Source organism: Arvicola amphibius, chromosome 3 (assembly GCF_903992535.2).
Source record: "Arvicola amphibius chromosome 3, mArvAmp1.2, whole genome shotgun sequence".
In the NCBI taxonomy this organism is placed as follows: domain Eukaryota; kingdom Metazoa; phylum Chordata; class Mammalia; order Rodentia; family Cricetidae; genus Arvicola; species Arvicola amphibius.
This window is the reverse complement of record NC_052049.1, coordinates 95,218,219-95,236,713: the sequence shown is the minus strand read 5'-3', so window position 1 is coordinate 95,236,713 and position 18,495 is coordinate 95,218,219. Positions and strand designations below refer to the sequence as shown.

General features: G+C 41.8%; 1 protein-coding gene across 1 annotated transcript in view; it reads right to left on the bottom strand.

Annotated features, from left to right (window-relative positions):
• LOC119809298 (beta-galactosidase-1-like protein 2) overlaps window positions 1-17,067 on the bottom strand; it is a 36,660-nt gene extending 19,593 nt beyond the window's left edge. The window contains 6 exon segments of the mRNA XM_042054701.1: window positions 5,888-5,980; window positions 9,660-9,768; window positions 10,593-10,688; window positions 11,968-12,036; window positions 16,230-16,427; window positions 16,976-17,067. Of these exon segments, the coding sequence (XP_041910635.1) occupies window positions 5,888-5,980; window positions 9,660-9,768; window positions 10,593-10,688; window positions 11,968-12,036; window positions 16,230-16,427; window positions 16,976-17,067 (657 nt within the window).
• Between the last annotated feature and the right edge of the window lie 1,428 nt (window positions 17,068-18,495).

The following is an 18,495-nucleotide window of genomic DNA, read 5'->3' as shown; positions in this document are numbered from 1 at the left end:
AGTTTGAAGTCAGGGATTGTGATGCCTCCAGAAGTTCCTTTATTGTACAAGATTGTTTTGGCTAGCCTGGGTTTTTTTGTTTTTTGTTTTTTTTTGCTTTTCCATATGAAGTTGAGTACCGTTCTTTCAAGGTCTGAGAAGAATTTTGCTGCGATTTTGATGGGCATTGCATTAAATCTGTAGATTGCTTTTATAAGATTGCCATTTTTACTATGTGAATTCTACCTACCCAAGAGCATGGGAGATCTTTTCATTTTCTGGTGTCTTCTTTAATTTCTTTCTTCAAAGATTTAAAGTTCTTGTCATACAGATCTTCCACTTGTTTGGTTATAGTTACTTCAAGATATTTTATGCTATTTGTGGCTATTGTGAAGAGTGAATTTCTCTGATTTCTTTCACAGCCCATTTTATCATCTGAGTACAGGAGGGCTACTGAATTTTTTTTAAGTTAATCTTGTATCCTACTGCATTACTAAAGGTGTTTATGAGTTGTAGAAGTTCCTTGGTAGATTTTTGGGTTTGCTTATGTAAACTATCATATCATCAGCAAATAGTGAGAGTTTGACTTCTTTTCCGATTTTATCCCCGTGATCTCCTTTTGTTGCCTTATTGCTCTAGCTAGGACCTCAAGAACTATATGAGTAGATATGGAGAGAGTGGACAACATTGTCTTGTTCTTGATTTCAGAAGGATGGCTGTGAGTTTCTCTCCATGTAGTTTGATGCTGGCTGTTAGCTTGCTGTATATTGACTTTTTTATTTTAGGTATGTTTCTTGTATCTCTGCTCTCTCCAAGACCTTTATCATGAAGCTATGTTGTATTTTGTCAAAGGTTTTTCCAGCATCTAATGAGATGATCATATGTTTTTTTTTTCAGTTTGTTTTTATGATGGATTACATTGACAGATTTTTGTATGTTGAACCAGCCCTACATCTCTGGGGTGAAGCAAACATGATCATGGTGAATGATTTTTCTGATGTGTTCTTGGATTCGATTTGCCACTATTTGAGTATTTTTTGCATCAATGTTTATGAGTGAGATTGGTCTGTAATTCTCTTTCTTAGTAATGTTGTGTGGGCTATGTATCAGCCTCATAAAAAGAGTTTGGCAATGTTCCTTCTGTTTCTCTTGTGTGGGGAAATTTGAAGAGTATTTGTATTAGTTCTTCTTTGAAATCTTGTAGAATTCTGAGCTGAAACCATCTGGTCCTGGGTATTTTTTTTGTTGGGAGACTTTTGATGACTATTTCTATTTCTTTAGTAGTTATAGGTTTATTCAATTTGCTTATCTGGTCTTGATTTAATTTTTGTGTTATTTATCCAGAAAATTGTCAATTTCTTTAAGTTTTCCATTTTGGTGGAGCACAGGTTTTTGAAATATGACCTGATGATTCTCTGGATTTCCTCCATGTCTGTTATTATGTCCCCCTTTTCATTTTTGATTTTGTTAATTTGGATATTCTATCTGTGCCTTTGGTTAGTTTGAGTAAAGGTTTGTCTATTTTGCTGATTTTCTTTAAGAACCAACTCTTTATCTCATTGATTCTTTGTATTGTTTTCTTTGTTTCTAGTTTGTTGATTTCATCTCTTAATTTGATTAATTCCTGTTGTCTAGTCCTCCTCAGTGAGTTTGTTTCTTTTTGTTCTAGAGTTTTCAAATGTTCTGTTTACTCACTCCTGTGGGATTTTTTCCAGCTTCTTTATGTAGGCATTAGGGCTATGAACTTTCCTCTGAACACTGCTTTCATTGTGTCCCATAAATTTGGGTATGTGTTGGTCATTTTCATTGAATTTTAGTAAATCTTTAATTTCTCACTGAACCCATGATTCAGGTGAGCATTGTTTAATTTCCATGTGTTTGTGAGCTTTCTGGAATTAGTGTTGCTGTTAAATTCTAATTTTAAACCATGGTGACCTGATAAGAAATATGAGGTTATTCCAATTTTTTGGTATCTGTTAAGGTTTGCTTTGTTACCTAGTATGTTGGTTAATTTTTAGAAGGTTCCATGAGCTGCTGAGCAGAAGGTATATTCTTTTATGTTTGGATTAAATGTTCTATAGATGTCTATTAAGTTCATTTGAGTCATAACATCTGTTAGTTCCCTTATTTCTCTGTTAATTTTCTGTCTGACAATCCTATCCAGTGGTGATTGTGGGGTGTTGAAGTCTCCCACTATTAGTATGTGGGGTTTAATGTGTGATTTAAGGTTTAGAAGTTTATTTTTTTTAAACATATGAGGGTGCCTTTTATTTGGAGCATACATGTTTAGTATTGAGATTTCCTCTTGATGGATTTTTTCTGTGACTAATAAGAAATGTCCTTCATTGTCTCTTTTGATTGATTTTAATTTAAAGTCTATTTTGTTAAATATTAGAATAGCTACACTAGCTTGTTTCTTAGGTTCATTTGGTTGGAATTTTTTTCCCCAACCTTTTACTCTATGGTGATGTCTGTCTTTGAGGTTGAGGTGTGTTTCTTGTATGCAGCAGAAGACTGAATTCTTTTTTAGTATCCAATCTGTTAGCCTGTGTCTTTTTATAGGTGAGTTGAGTTCATTCATATTAAGGGATATTAATGAATGACCAGTTACTGTTAGCTCCTGTTACTTTAGTTTTTGTTGTTGGTGATGTTATTGTGTGTGTGTGTGTGTTTCCCTGTTTTGGAATTTGTTGCTGTGAAATCATCTATTGTCTGTGTTTTTGTGGATGTAGCCAACTTCCTTGGGTTAGAGTTTTACTTTAGTACTTTGTGTAGGGCTGGGTTTGTGGCTAAGTATTGGTTAAATCTGATTCTGTCGTGGCATATCTTGTTTTGTCCTTCTATGGTAATTGAAAGTTTTACTGGGTATAGTAGTCTGAGCTGGCATTTGTGGTCTCTCAATGACTGCATAACGTTTGACCAGGACCTTCTGGCTTTCATTGTTTTCATTGAGAGGTCAAGTGTAATTCTGATAGGTCTGCCTTCATATGTTAACTGGCCTTTTTCTTTTGCAGCTCTTAATAATCTTTCTTTATTCTGTGTGTTTAATGTTTTGATTTTTATGTGGCAAGAGAAATTCTATTTTGATCCAGTCTATTTGATATTCTATAAGCTTCTTGAATCTTCAAATACATACCTTTCTTTAGGTTAGGAAAGTTTTCTTCTATGATTTTGTTGAGTATATTTTCTGTGCTTTCTCCTTCTTCTATACCTTTCATTCTTAGGTTTGGTCTATTAATGGTGTCCCATATATCCTGGATATTTTGGGCTTAGATTTTGTTAGTTTTAATGTTTTCTTTGTTCAATAAATCTATTTTCTCTATTGTATCTTCAGCACTTGAGATTCTCTCTTCCATCTCTTGTATTCTGCTGTTTATGCTTGCATTTGTGGTTCCTGATTATTTTCTCATAATTTACATTCCTATAATCCCCTGGGTTTATGTTTTCTTTATTTTCCCCATTTTGATTTTCATGTCTTGAATAGTTTCTTTTAACTGTTTGATTGCTTCTTCTTGGTTTTCTTGAAGTGATTTGTTGATTTCTTCTAATTTTTTTGTTTGTCTCTTTCTCTATTTCTTTTTTTTTTGTTTTTCTAGACAGGGTTTCCCTGTAGTTTCTAGATCCTGTCTTGGAACTAGCTCTTGTAGACCAGGCTGGCCTCAAACTCAGAGATCCGCCTGCCTCTGCCTCCCGAGTGCTGGGATTAAAGGCGTGCGCCACCATCACCTGGCTTCTTCCTCCATTTCTTTGAGGAAATTTTTTATTTCCTCTTTAAGGGCCTCAGACATTCTCCTAAAGTTATTTTTTAGGTAATTTTCTTCTGCTTCACCTATATTTGAGTGTCACATTTTGCTGTTGTAGGGCCACTAGCTTTTATTGGTGTCATGTTGCTCTTTGTGGTGGTGAGTGTGTTCTTACCTTGTCTACCCATGTTTTCCTCTGATTGGTGTAGGTGGGGCTGTGTCTCTGGTGATCAATCTTCCAGGTGTCAGTAGATCCAAGGCTCAGATGGTTGCTCCTTGTGGTGCATTCAGAGCCATGGTTCCAGCAGAGTTCACTCAGCATTTCTGGAGGTTGCTCTGCAATACTGGGGGTCATTCAGGCCTGCTCCCAGGGAGGTTTCATGCTTGGGGCAGCTTCTGCTGAGGTCACTGTCTTGGGCCTGCTCTGCCAGTGGTCACTGGCTCAGGCCTGTTTCTGTAGATATCCCTGGCTTGGGCCTGCTCCTGCTGAAGTCTCTGGCTTGGGCCTGGTCCAAGGTCTCTGGGTTGGACATGCTCCCTCAGAGGTTCTTGACTCATGTGGGACCTGTGGGACCAGCAGAGGTCTCTGGCTCTGGCCTCTTCCCTCAGAAGTGACTCCCTTGTACCTTCTCCTGTGGATGTCATTGCCTCAGGTCTGCTCCTGAGGAGGTCACTGTCTCAGCTCCCACTGAACTTCTATCATAACTGCACCAGCGGAACAAAGTATTTCCTAAAGATTTAGTTGGAGAACCTAGACAGAGATAGAATGTAAGGGCCTGAGGTCCCTTTAAGGAAAAGAGGCAGTAGCTGATTCTAGAAAATGGGATGGTGAAAATATTCAGTAAATGAAACGCTAGTGTCTGGAGAAAACTGGGTGTATAGCAGCACCTGCTGACAAACCGGATGACTTGAATTCAAATCCTGTGACCTACGAGGTAGAAGAAGAGCCTACTTGGCTCCCTCAAGCTGTCCCTCTGACCACCACAAGTACATGACCAGAGAAATATCCTGACACACAAACCCACACATATAAAAAAACATTAACGTTTACAATTTAAAACCTTTTATAATTTATTTTTTAATAACTGTGTAAATAACTTTGTTGGTGGAGTGCTTGTGCATTATGCAAAAAGCCTTGGGTTGCAGCTTCAGCAACACATAGACTAGATGTGATGATAACCACCTCCTATCTGAGCACTTGGGAGGTGGAGGCAGAGGGATCAAAAATTTCTGCCAGCAGGAGGACATGGGACCACAAAAACAGAAGTGGAACAAATGCAAGACAACACTGCTCCAGAGCTAGGCCAGGTGCATTATTAGCAATGAGTGTAAACAGGCTAACTCCCATTCACAAAAGGCCAGGGTGCTGGTGATTGGAATGGTTATTGTTCATGCTCAACCTGACAGGATCTGGAATCACTAGAGGGATGGGCTAAGCCTATGGAGGATTGTCTCAATTACATTAACTGAAGTAGGAAGATCCATCTGAATTGTGAGCAGGATCATTCTTTCTCTGGGGATCCTGGGCTCCGTAAAACGCAGAAAGCAAGCTAAGCACTAGCAAGCAACCATGTCTCTCTCTCTTCTTCCTGGCAATAGATGTAATGCAAGTGGCTGTTCCAAGCTCAGCTGATTTCACTTTTCCCCAGCTGGATGGACTGGCTGTTGAACCCTGAGTTTAAATTCATCAGAATATTTTACCACAGCCACAGAAAAGGAAACTCAGACAGTGGTGTTTTGAGACAGGGTCTCATGTCACACAGGCTGACCTCCAACTCACTATGTAGCTGAGGGTGATCTTGAACTGTCGACCCTCTGACCTTCACCACTCCCAGCGCAACAACAAATCTGGCTGTGTATATTATGTGCTGTTTATTAGTATACTAAGAAATGGTTACATCTGAAAGTAAAAGAATGGAAAAGCACATGGTAAATGTCACTCAGAAGGAAGCTGAGAGTCCTAGAAGGTAAAGCTGTCTTGTGCGGGTCTCTGCCTTCTGTCAGAGCCATCCGTGTGATTGCCAGGCCACTGACTAGATCATAACCAAAAATCAAACATAAAACTGGATCTATCCATCCGCACAGTTCACAGTTCCAGGCAAGCTACAGGCATCCCGGATGTGTTTGCGCCGCAATATAACAAACCACAGAAGCAGAACACTTACCGTTTTGACATAGGCCATATACTTCTTGTCCATATTGTAGGAGCCATATTCATTCTCAATTTGCACAGCAATGATAGGGCCTCCTTTTGTATACTGAGGGTAGAGGAGGTAAGAATAGAAGAGTGAGATACTGATGGGATTAAATAAGACTTGATTTTCTGAATCCTAGGCACACACATAAAAACATCACACCCAACTCCAGACTGAACCTCAGTGCTGGTCATTTCTCTCACTCACCATCAGGGCCCCTATGGGAGAAGTCAAATGCTTCCAAAATAGTTCCTTTAAAGGTATTCCCCGAATAACTACCATTTCCTCATACTTTAATGTGTTCATTGTGAGGGCTCAAACTTCCAGAGTCACCCTCCCTATCGCCTTAAAGCTTCGCATTTAGGGGGCACGTCCTTTGGCACCGTCATCTTCCTTTAAGAGGCTGTAAGGTCCAATGTGAAGATTAACTTGCACTGATCACCAGCGCCTCTAGTAACTCCTTCTTGTCCTTTTCACTTTCATAGCCAAACATAAAAACTATTTCCTCAAACTTCCTTCAGGAACTCGTAGGCTAACCAGAAGGTATCTCACATGTGGGGAGAAAGACACTCTAAGGAATTCAACTCCATGCCAATGTTAGCAACGTGGGCACATCCAGGATTCTGTACTCCTTTGACTGAAGTGTTTGCACACCCAAACCTGACCATAATGACAGAGGAGATACTCGAGACAGTCGGAGTTTAAACGGGAAGACAGTGAGCAAGCATCTATCCTAAGCAAGCAAGCATCATCCCTAAGTTATTTAGCAGGGAAGTAAAAAGGACAGCAAGACTGAAGGTGTGCTTATTTTTCTGAAGTGCATACTCTTAGCAGACAAACATGGAAAGACTTTCAAAAGCAGATTCTTCTCTTTGGTCTTAGGCTCTTTATCTCTTTGATGAAGAATAGAGCAGAAAAGGAGCCAGGCGGTGGTGGCACACGCCTTTAATCCCAGCACTCGGGAGGCAGAGGCAGGCAGATCTCTGAGTTTGAGGCCAGCCTGGTCTACAAGTGCTAGTTCCAGGACAGGCTCTAGAAACTACAGGGAAACCCTGTCTCGAAAAACCAAAAAAAAAAGAATAGAGCAGAAAAGAAGAAAGATCCAGAAGCTTTCAAGACTCAGAATGACCTGAGGCAGAAGAGCTGGAATGTGATAAATTTGATTGAAACGTTCTAGAGAGGAATGCTCAGTAGTATGGGAGTACTGACCCATGAGGCTACAAGGGGTGTTTCTAAGACCTCCCAACATCACCTGGAGAAAACTCATCCCTGGATGAGGTAAAACTCACTTAGTGATTCCAGGTTGAAGTTTCAAGGCTGTAATATCCTAAATTAGGAAGAGAGAGCACAATCGGCTGCAGTGATGAAAAAGTCCTCTGTTCAGTTTGTTCTGAAAACAGGTTCTCACTATGGAGCCCTGACTGGCCTGGATTCTCCTTGAGCTCACAGAGATCTGCCTGACTCTATTGCCTAAGTGTTGAGATTAAACATGTACACCACCATACCCAGCTTGTTTTTTAATTTTTGAGGCAGGGTCTCGTATCAAAAATTGGTCTCAAACGCCTTATGACCAGGAAGACAATCTTGAATTTCTGGCCCCATTGCCTCTACCCCCTAACTTCTGGGATTGCAAACTTGGAAAACCACACTGGTTTATGAGATGCTGAGGATTGAACTCAGGGCGTTTGTGGAAGGCAGACACTCTACCAGTTGAGTTACTACCGTAACCTGAAGATCTATTCGTATACTGTCCATATAATAGCAACCAGCTGCTTGTAGTTATTGATACAGTGAAGGAGAAGTGTGTGCCCTGGAAACTTAAGTTCTAATTGTACTTTGTTTACATTAATTTAGGTAGCTACCTGTGTCTATGGACACCATGTCTCTGAAAAGGATCATATTGCTTATCTCTCAAATGTGCACTGGCTTGTGTAGTTGGTCACTTATGAGTTTTAATATTTTTTTGGAGCAATGATAGTTAGTCTATTCCCAAAAAGTTCAACCATGTGAAGCATTCATCTAGACAAATGCATGTTTTGGCATTGCCTCCATTTAATATATACTAACCTAAAATAATTACTGTGAGGATAAAGTAAGTTTGGTAAGTACTGATTTCCTAGTGAAAAGTTGATATCTAATAGATGTTGTGGTGGTTTGAATAAAAATGGCCCCCATAGGTTCATAGGGAGTGGCACTATTAGGAGGTATGGCCTTGATGGAGTAGGTGTGGCTTTTTTGCAAGAGATGTGTCACTAGGAGAGTGGGCTTTGAGGTCTCAGAAGCTCAAGCCTAGCCAGTGTGTCACTGTTACTTCCTGATGCCTGCAGATCAAGATGCACAACTCTCAGCTACCTCTCCAGTACCATATCTGCCTTCATGCCACCAGACTTCTTGCCATGATGATAATGAACTAAACCTCTCAACTGTAAGCCAGTCGTAATTACACTTTTCCTTTCTAAGGGTTGCTGTGCTCATGCTATCTCTTCACAGCCATAGAAATCCTAACTAAGACCAAAGTAACTAAAATTTATTGCTCTCTACTCATTTTCTACATAGTATAGACATTCTTCAGCCTAATGTGCAGTTCTGTCTCAACTGAAGCCAACCTAAATTGAAAATATTGTTTTGGGGCTGTAGAGATGGGCCAGAGATTAAGATTACTGGCTACTGTTCATGGGGACCTGGGTTCAACTCCCAACACCTACACTGTGGCTCACAACTATCTGCAGCTCAGTCCCAAGGGCCTCCTTGGTCAATGCACACATGTGGTGCACAGACATACATCCAGGCTCACACATGTGAACAAATAAAACCTTTTTATAAAAAATACAAGAAAATATTGTTTGGTAAAAAGGCAATAAACACTGAGGACCACAGCTAAGAACCCCAAATCACTGGAGAACACATTATTTACCTTGGGAGAGCATGGCTGACCAGGAGTTGTGGGCCCATTATCACTGCCTAATAATGCAAGAAAACATCACAACACTAAGTGTTAGATCAGGAAAATATCTAAGACTCAAATTCAAAAGTCAAACTCAGAGTGGCAAGAAGAGACAGGAGAGATGGCTCAGTAACTAAGAACACTTAATGCTCTTCTGGAGGACTGGGGTTCAATTCCCAGAAACCCATGGTAGCTCATGAATCTTTGTAATTCTAGTTCTAGGGGATCCAACACTCTTTTCTGGTTCCTTATGCACCAAGCATGACACAGTACATACATACAACCCCCACCCCCCCACAATTATAGGTAAGGTAAAAATAAATATTGAAAAGTCAAACTGGGAAGGTAAGATGGTTCTTAAGGCAAAAGAACTTACCACAAAACCTGATGACCTGAGTTCCATCTCACACAGTAGATCATTAGATATATGATAGATAGATAGATGATAGATAGATAGATATATCAGAGTTGAGCAGCTGGTGTGGGAAGGCAAAAGGAGAATAATTAAATCCAGATCCTATCCCTGCTTTGAGGGAAGGTCTCAATAGATAGCTCAGGCTGGATCCTGTCACTTTAGCTGTCAAGGACTGGGATTATAGCATGCGCCATCAGGCCCAATAAGAGTCTAAAGGCAGAAGCTTTCTTAGATAGAACCTGGAAATCCTGGCTGCAAACACACACAGTTGCTAGCATATGCTCCCTGCTTCTCAGAGCACAGAAAGCAGCAAGCAGCAACTAGCCAGGAAATCAAGCTGGCAATCACTTCTATTACTGGCAGAGATGAGGACTGGATTTTACCTGGAACATTGATATCTTGGGAACCAGATGATTGAAATACTCATTCATTGCTCTGGTGAATCCCTTGTAAGTTGTCCGCAGCTTCATTTTGGGATCCTTGAGTAACCAGCTGTGAATGAAAAGGTGAGATTCAGACTCAGGATGGGAATCGGTGATAGGAAAGCTACAGCAAAGGAGATCTAACACAGGGCCCCTATTTGCAAGGCCATAGAGATGGTGAGATGTGGGGATGTGGTCCAGCTTCAAGAAAGAGCAGTCTCAGAGAAACATCGCCTTTCCTCAAAGATGGGAGTAGGGTAGGGGAAATTTGTAACTGTGATTCAAGACAGAGTTTACTAAAGTACAGTCTAAAAGCCAAGTCTAACCTGCTCTCTGTTTATTAAGTAGATTTGTCAGTACAATTGTACCCAGTTGTTCACATATTTTACTTCAGTTTTCAGGCTAATTACAGAGACTGCATATGCCTTGGAAAACGTATAATATTTGCTATTAGGATTTTGTATCAAAATCATACTGCATAGCACTGACTCTCCTAGCAGCCTACATCATTATGCAGCCCAGCATGGCCCCAAATTTGTGACAATCCTTGCATCTCAACTGGGATTACTATCTGTCCTTTTTCAGGAAAAAAATTATCAGCTTGTATTCTAGAATGAGACAGTCATAAGGCTGTTTGGAGGTTCTTGCTCTGTGTGTGTGAGGGATGGAGAACCTGACCATCCCGGAAAATACTCAGCTAGAAAAAGAAAAGAGCACAGATAAACGGTCCTGCTACCACATGCAGAAACTTTGAAAATGTTAACTAAGAGAAAACAGCCAGACTAAAAATCGTACCTGACATCAGGAAACAAAATGGTGTAGGTTTTCTAAATACATCCAGAAATAAATCCCTGTGAATGTTTCCCACCCAGGGACCTTCAGACCACAACTCACCCGGGCAAGCCTCCAAGGTCCAGGTCACTGCCAATGTAGGGACCTGGACACAGAATGACCCAGAGCCCCTCATCTGAAGCCATGGTGACAAAAGCTCTGGAAAGAAAGCAGTCTCAGTGACATTTCTCTCAAAGTAATGGCTTGGCACAGCAGCTCTCTTCTTTCCTTCCTTCCTTCCTTCCTTCCTTCCTTCCTTCCTTCCTTCTTTCTTTCCTTCTTCCCTCCCTCCCCCCTCCATCCCTCCCTCCCTCCCTCCCTCCCTCCCTCCCTCCCTCCCTTCCTTCCCTCCTTCCTTCCTCTGTTCTTTCTTTTCTTTCTTCCTTCCTTCTTTCCTTGTTTCTTTCCTTCTTTCCTTGTTTCCTTCCTTCCTCCCTCCTTCCCTCCCTCCCTCCCTCCCTCCCTCCCTCCCTCCCTCCCTCCCTGCCTGCCTGCCTGCCTCCCTCCCTCCCTCCCTCTCTCCCTCCCTCCCTCCCTTCTTTCCTTCCCTCCTTCTTTTCTGCTCTTTCTTCTTGTGGGCTCAGTACCTAAATGGACCATGACTTAGACAACAGTGTTGAAGATTTAAGACAAAAGTACCCTGAATTCCTTTCAGTATTGTTTATTAGAAGAGAAATATATTCCAGTCAGGAAAATCCTATTTAAATGAAAACAGACTTCTACTTTTACAGGGACATGAGGCTTACACGTTACAGCTTCTTACATCACCTTGAGTGACATGCACTGCTTTTCCACATCTCTGACATTGCCTCTGCTGCACACAGCCCCTTCCCATTTACTTCTGAGCAACTTCAAAACTTGACTCAACTTTGTCATCACCACTGTCTTTCCTGACTTGACCCTAGCTGGGTCTGGAATAGGTTGTATAGCCTCAATGTGTTGTATTTGCCTTTCTCTCTACACTATAAACTGTAGCTCAGAAATCTGAAACTATAACTAAGAAAGCAGGTTCTTCGTGATGCATTCTGTAGAAAGCTGGCTAAACCAAGATGCACACCATACTGTAACAGTAGGCTATGGCCTATACAAGCCATAGACCAATGACTCAAGGAGGCTTCAAGGCAGGCAAAAAGTTATTAGAGCTTTTGGCTGTTATTAAAACAGAACTATAGGCCAAGGGTTGATGACACACACCTTTAATTCTAGCAGTAAGGAAGCAGAGGCAAGGAGTCCTCTGTGAATGTGCAACCAGCCTGATCTACATAGAGAATTCCAGGCTAGGTGGAGTTACATGGTCTGACAGACCCTGCCTCAAAACAACAACAACAACAACAAAAACAACTAAGAAGCAGAGCTATACAGCCATCCCTTCTCCCAGTTCCCCAGGCACATCCCTATCTGAATCTCAGAATCAAGTAATTAAAATATGAACACATACATGAGGTCCAAGTTTTCAGTGAAGTGAAACTGGCCCACTGTTGGCTCGTGGAGGTTCCAAGGAACATGCCTGTCATGTGGAAAAAGAGGAACATAAGAAGCTCTCCCATCATGAACTTCTTCAGTACCGACTGCTCTACTTTTAACCTAGAAGCAAGCATCTTTCACTTGGAGAAAGCTGAATGTTTCCACACTGATGCCTCCAGTGTGGCACCTGCATTCCAAGCACTGAGGATCCTGAAGCAGGAGGATCACAAGTTAAAAACCGGTTGTCTATATAGCAAGCGCTGTGTTGAAAAGCAACCTTAAAAACAAACAAAAACTGTTGGGTGTTGTGGTACATGCCTATAATACCATCACTTTGGGGGCTGAATGGAGAGGCTCACAAGTTTGAGGGTAGCCTAGGCTACATAGTGAGAATCTGCCAAAAACAAAACAAAACAAGACAAAAACAAAAAAACAAAAAATACCAGTTCTGGTGACACATGTCATGTCCTTAATTCCAGATACGGGTGATACGGCACTGGGATGCAAAGTTCAATGACTAGTTCTGGTAGAGAGTTCAAGGGTAACTTCAGCAATTTAGCAAGACCCTGTCTCAAAGTGAAAAGTAAAAAGGGCTGTGCACCTAGTTCAGTGGAGTGTGTGTGTGTGTGTGTGTGTGTGTGTGTGTGAGAGAGAGAGAGAGAGAGAGAGAGAGAGAGGGAGTAATGGAAGATGTTCTGAGTACAATAAAGAAAAAGAAATGAAATATCCTATCTCAAAAAACTCCCTCCAACCCCCTAAAAAAGAAAGAAAGTTATAATAAATGAAATATACTATTGAATATTGTATATTGAATATTGAAATATACTATTGAAAAGTATAATAGGATAAAAAAGAAGATTGAATAAACAGTGCTTTAATGGAATGTGAGTTCTGGTCAAGAATCTAACATACAGGTCACTGGAGCCCTACAGCAAGGAATGTAGTAGAAAAATATGTGGAAAAAAGTCATACTTCTCTGCAAGGCGGTGGTGGTGCATGCCTTTAATTCAAGCACATGGGAAGCAGAGGGAGGCTAATCTTTTGAGTTTGAGGCTAGCCTGGTCTACAAGAGCTAGTTCTGGGACAGGCCCCAAAGCTACAGAGAAACCCTCTCAAAAACCAAACCAAACTAAACCAAACCAAACCAAACCAAACCAAACAAACTTCTCCAAATTTGATAAAAAAATCAAAACAGCTATATATAGAGTCTACCTCAAGAATCTCAATAGAGGAGATGGCTCAGCGGTTAAGTACTTGTGCTCTTGCAGAGGACCCAGGTTTGACTTCCAGTATCCTCAACCATCCATAACCTCGGTTCCTGGAGTCCTCTTCTGACCTCTGCAGGTCTGTTTACTGCAGATCCCAAGTCTGGTAGGCAATTTTTCATGCTGTTCTGTGGGTTACTTTAACATCTTTTTGTCATATGCGTTCTATTTCTTTTTATCTACAATATTTCATATATACACACACATTTCATATAAATGCATATATAATATTATATACTGAATATATATTTTATATATGTATATATACACAAGATAAAATATAAATAAGATGTATACACAAGATTTTATATATATGATAAAAACATATTATATATAAATATATATGATAAAAACATTGTAGTGTGATTATCCTTATAATTCCATGTGGTTTTGTTAATGAAAAAAAAGCAGTATATGTAGCCATGTGGGTGAGTCTCGAAAGCAATCTTTCAGCTTTGTTCTTGAGTTTTGTTCTGTGGCAGGATCTCACTATGTATCCCAGACTGATGTCATGCTTGTCATCCTCCTGATCGACCTCCTATGTGTTAGGCTCACAGGTGTGTGTTGCTGCTCATAGCCCATGGTTTTGGGTTTAGACTCTGTCTGCTTTTGAACTGGAACTTTCATCATCAGACATCTTGCTCGTAAGCCTCAAGACTTCAAAGCGAGTTTATTCCTTAAGCCTCAAGACCCCAAAGCAAGTTTATTCTCTCCTGTCTAGAGTTTCCATCCTCCTAACAGCAGCCATGAAGAATTCCCATCCCCCACAACTGTGCGAGCAATTCCTTATAACCACCCTTTACCTGCTATGGTGATTTGAAAGAAAATGGCCCCCAGAGGGAATATCACTATTGGAAGGCGTGGTCTTGTTGGAGGAAGTTTGTCACCGTGGGGCTGGGCTGTGAGGTCTTTTTCTCAGGTTTCCCTCAGTGAGACAGTCAGTTGACTTCCTGTTGCCTGCAAGATGTACCACTCTCAGCTCTAGCACCATGTCAGCCTGCACACCGCCATGCTCCCTGGCATGATGTTAATGGACTGAATCCCTCAAACAGTAACAAGCCAGTAAGCAGCTCCCCTCCATGGCCTCTGCATCAGCTCCTGCTTCCAGAATCCTGCCCTCTTTGACTTCCTATCCTGACTTCCTTGAGTAATGAACAGCAATGCTGAAGTGTAAGCCTAATAAACCCTCTTGTTCCCAACTTCCTTTTTGGTCCTGGTGTTTCATCACAGCAATAGAAACCTAAGACACCTGCTGATTGTGCTTTCCAGGAGAAACTTGACTACCACAGAGGATTCTGAGAACCACAGCCTACCAGGAGCTGGTCCTCACAAAGAGAAGCCTTTGCTGGAGCCCACATTGCTTAAGGAAGCTCAAACTGCAGCTCATGAACTGAGATTCAGTGCAGGTAATCTTGGCAGTTTAAAAGCACTGCAATCGGGAAAGGCTTGTGGGGTGCGGTTCCCACATTTTCATGAAGTTTACCTCCTGGAACATAAATTCTCACTGTAGAGAGCTGAGGAGTGTTCTTTTCTGCTCCTTCTGGGGAGGGAGACAGTGACCATTTGACAGGCACCCAGAGGATTTTCTCAGCAAAGGCCCTAAGGAGACCATTTCCCTGAATCGTAGCCAGCGTGAAAGAAGTCTGCTTCCAGCCTGCTCTCTACTTGACATGGAGATAAGTCTTTCAAATCTGTGTCATGGTAGCAAATAGGTACCCAAGATATCTAAAACATACTGCACACCTTTCTGGTTAGTTGCTATTTTGGTGGTGGTTTTTGATTGTTGATTGATTGGTTGTGTTTGTTGTTTTGTTTTCTTGACAAATCTTATGCAGCCTAGGCTAGTTTCAATTTTCTATGTAACTGGAACTAGTCTTAAATAATTCTCCTGGCTTTTTCTCCTAAATATAGAGATTCTAGGCCTATTCCACAAGCTTGATATGATGACTAATCTTTTTTTAAAGATTTATTTATTATGTATGGAGTGTTCTGCCTGAATATATGACTGTATGCCAGAAGAGAATACCAGATCTCATTATAGATGATTGTGAGCCATCATGTGGTTGCTGGGAATCGAAATAAGGTCCTCTGGAAGAGCAGCCAGTGCTCTTAACCTTTGAGTCATCTCTCCAGATCATGATGACAAATTTTGTTTGTTTCAGGTTAGAGTTTCTATTGCTGTGAAGATACACCATGATACAGCACCTCTTATAAAGGAAAACATAAAGGGTCTGGCTTACATTTCAGAGGTTTAGTCCCTTATCATCATCGTGGGAAGCACGCAAGCAGGTAGACATGGTGCTGGAGAGGTAGTAGCTGAGAGTTATATATCTTGCATAGGTAATAGGAAGTGGTCTTAGACACTGGGTGTGGCTTAAATGTATATGAGACCTTAAAACCAGCCTCTACAGTGACATGCTTCATCCAACAAGACCACACCTCCTCAAGCATCTGGTCATGCTTGTGGGGGATTCTCTTAATTGGATCATTTGGGGTGGGAAGAGATGCCTCAAATGTAGGTCATCTGAGGACAAAAGACCCACCCTAAAATCAGGACAGCCCACAAAAGATGACATGGAAGAAGGAAGCATTTGATTTTTGCCTTCTTGCCCTATTGCTGGCAAGTTTATCTTTGCTGGTATTAGAACCAGCTTCTATGGGATTCCAATGCAGACTGAAGAGCAGCAACTCTTGAGAACTTCCGTGGGACTCGAGCACCAGATTGGGGCTGCTAAGGCATCGAGCTTCATAGACTGAACAATTATCAGATCCTCGGCCTTTCCAACAGGACACATCCTACTCAGATTACAGTAACGCACTCTATTTAGCTCATATGTATGTATGTGTCCCTTTAGGAAACCCTAACTAATAATTATCCTTCTTAATACTAATTTTAAAATGACTGATCAAGTGAAGTCTTAGAATTCATTTGAGCAAATTCTTAAACAAGAATCCAGGAGCAGCAACTCACGTGGTAAGGGTATTGAAGCCACAAATTTTCATCTTCTTCAAGCTGAGTCTCCAGTTCTGCCTAGGTATCCGGAAGTAGTCCATAGTGCCAGATAGGATCCGGAATGGAGAACCTTCCAGTGTGAATTGTGATCCCTCAACTTTCAGACCTACCCTTCGAATCCGCAGCAACAAGGGGGTCAGGTGAGTTTGATTAAGCCTGCAAGGACAAGAAGGTGTTCAAATCTAGATCACAGGTTGCTGAGCCAAAAGGCCCAGGAAAACTGAAGTTCAAAGTCAGTCTGGGATATAAAGCCTGTTCTGTTTCCAAAGAAAGAGCAGAGAGGAGAGGAAAACAAGGAGAGGGAGGGAGGAAAAGGAAGAGAAAGGAGCTACGGGTGTGGTTCAATGTGGAAAGTGCTTACAGATTCCCAGCATCCAGGTAAAGGCCACGCATGTCAAACGTAATAGTGTATGTATCTAATCCCAGCACCCTTATATGGGAATGGGAGGCAGAGACAGGAGAATCCATGGAAGCGGTAGAGAACAAGGGAGCCCCTGTCTCAAATGAGGTGGAAATCAAAGACTGACATCTAAAGATGTCCTCTGACCTCCACACATGCACCATGTCACATGCACACAAACATGCACATATCTATCATATGCTTGTGTGCACATCCGTACACAAAGAGTTTTTAAAAGCTTTTCCCTTGTGGACCATAGGTATACCTTACATGGGACCTCTGCAGTGGTCTGAAATATACGTACCTGGGTAACTGCTTATGGCTGGACGGAGCCATCACGGTTAAGGCAGAAAGCAGACACAGAATACATTCAGGTCTCCCCAGGAAGGTCCACATGCTAAACAGGACAGAATAAGGAGGTGATAAATAGGGGTAGAGGAGAGAAGCAGCTAAAAGAGGCCTTCCTTGAAGAAGGGAGAGGATGCCCTAATGCAAAGGCAAAATTTGTTCCTGGGCTTTGCATTAGCTGGAATCCAGACAGCGTCTTGAAGCCAAGGCTGCTGGCTGCAAGAAGAACTCAATAGCAATTGCTGCCTACATAGCTGGGTTCTCAGGAACCATATACATTTGATCTGGTCAAGGTCCAGTCAAATACTGTTTTTACTACAGTGGACCATAACCCGAGACCTTCCACAACCGCCCAGCTACTGAGAAATGACCCCAGTGCTGTCCTGCGTAGCAGAGGAGGAATTTCTTCACAGAGGGGATCAATTCCTTGTCTCCAACTCCATCTTTCATTTGTTTGCTACTGTTGGAGATCAACCCAGATTGCCAGAACTGTTGGGTTGCCAGAATACAAATCTTATTGTTTTTAGGGCCTGTTGATGTCTTAATGGTGCTCATTCTGGGCAAATGCATCAAAACCTCATGAGTTCAGGCTGGACAGAACTCATTCAGCAGATTCTGCATGCCGCTATTTCCAGGGTGTGGGTAAAATCTGAGCCCACAGTGGTGCCTGACTCTACAAAGTTTTCTAATTAAAATGGTTGATGTTCCATTTTGTTTAGTTTAAAAATAATTTAATTAACATAAACATTATATGCCTATTATTAAATCAATGAAAAATGATGTTTCAAATGCATCATCCTTTTATTCTCCCTCTCTCTCTCTCTCTCTCTCTCTCTCTCTCTCTCTCTCTCTCTCTCTCCCTACACACACACACACACACACACACACACACACACACACACACACAATCACTCCTCCGTATTGAAATCACCACCACCACCACCACCACCACCACCACCACCACCACCACCACCATCACCACCAGCAGCCTTTCTGCACAAATGCTAAATTGCTAGCATTAGTAAAAACACCTACATCAAGGCAGAGCTGGGAATGGGTAAACGTTTGGGAAGTCACAGGAAAATCTAAAAACAACCAAGCATTAAACAAAGCAAAAACAGTGAGGAAGTGCTGCCGGGTCACAGGGCAGCTTTGGGAGCCAGGAAAGCTTAGAGGGCACTCTGGCAAGCTTTCCAGGGAGAAGAGCAGGCATGAAGCAAAACTTCAAGGGAACCTGAAGGAGAGCCCCAAGGGGAGTCCTCAGCCAGTCTCTGTGGAAACCCCCAGCAGAGGCCGGGCAGCCTTTGAAGCAGGGTATTGCCAGAGTCCACGGTGCAGAGAGGCCTGGACTCTGCTGAGTCTCAGAGGACAGCCCAGAGAATACGCATCTGGGGACCACTTGGAAGTTCCTCAGGCCAAACCAGGCTTTGCCCTTATCTGTTCCAGAAGCCACTGGCACCAAGTTTTGTTCCCAGA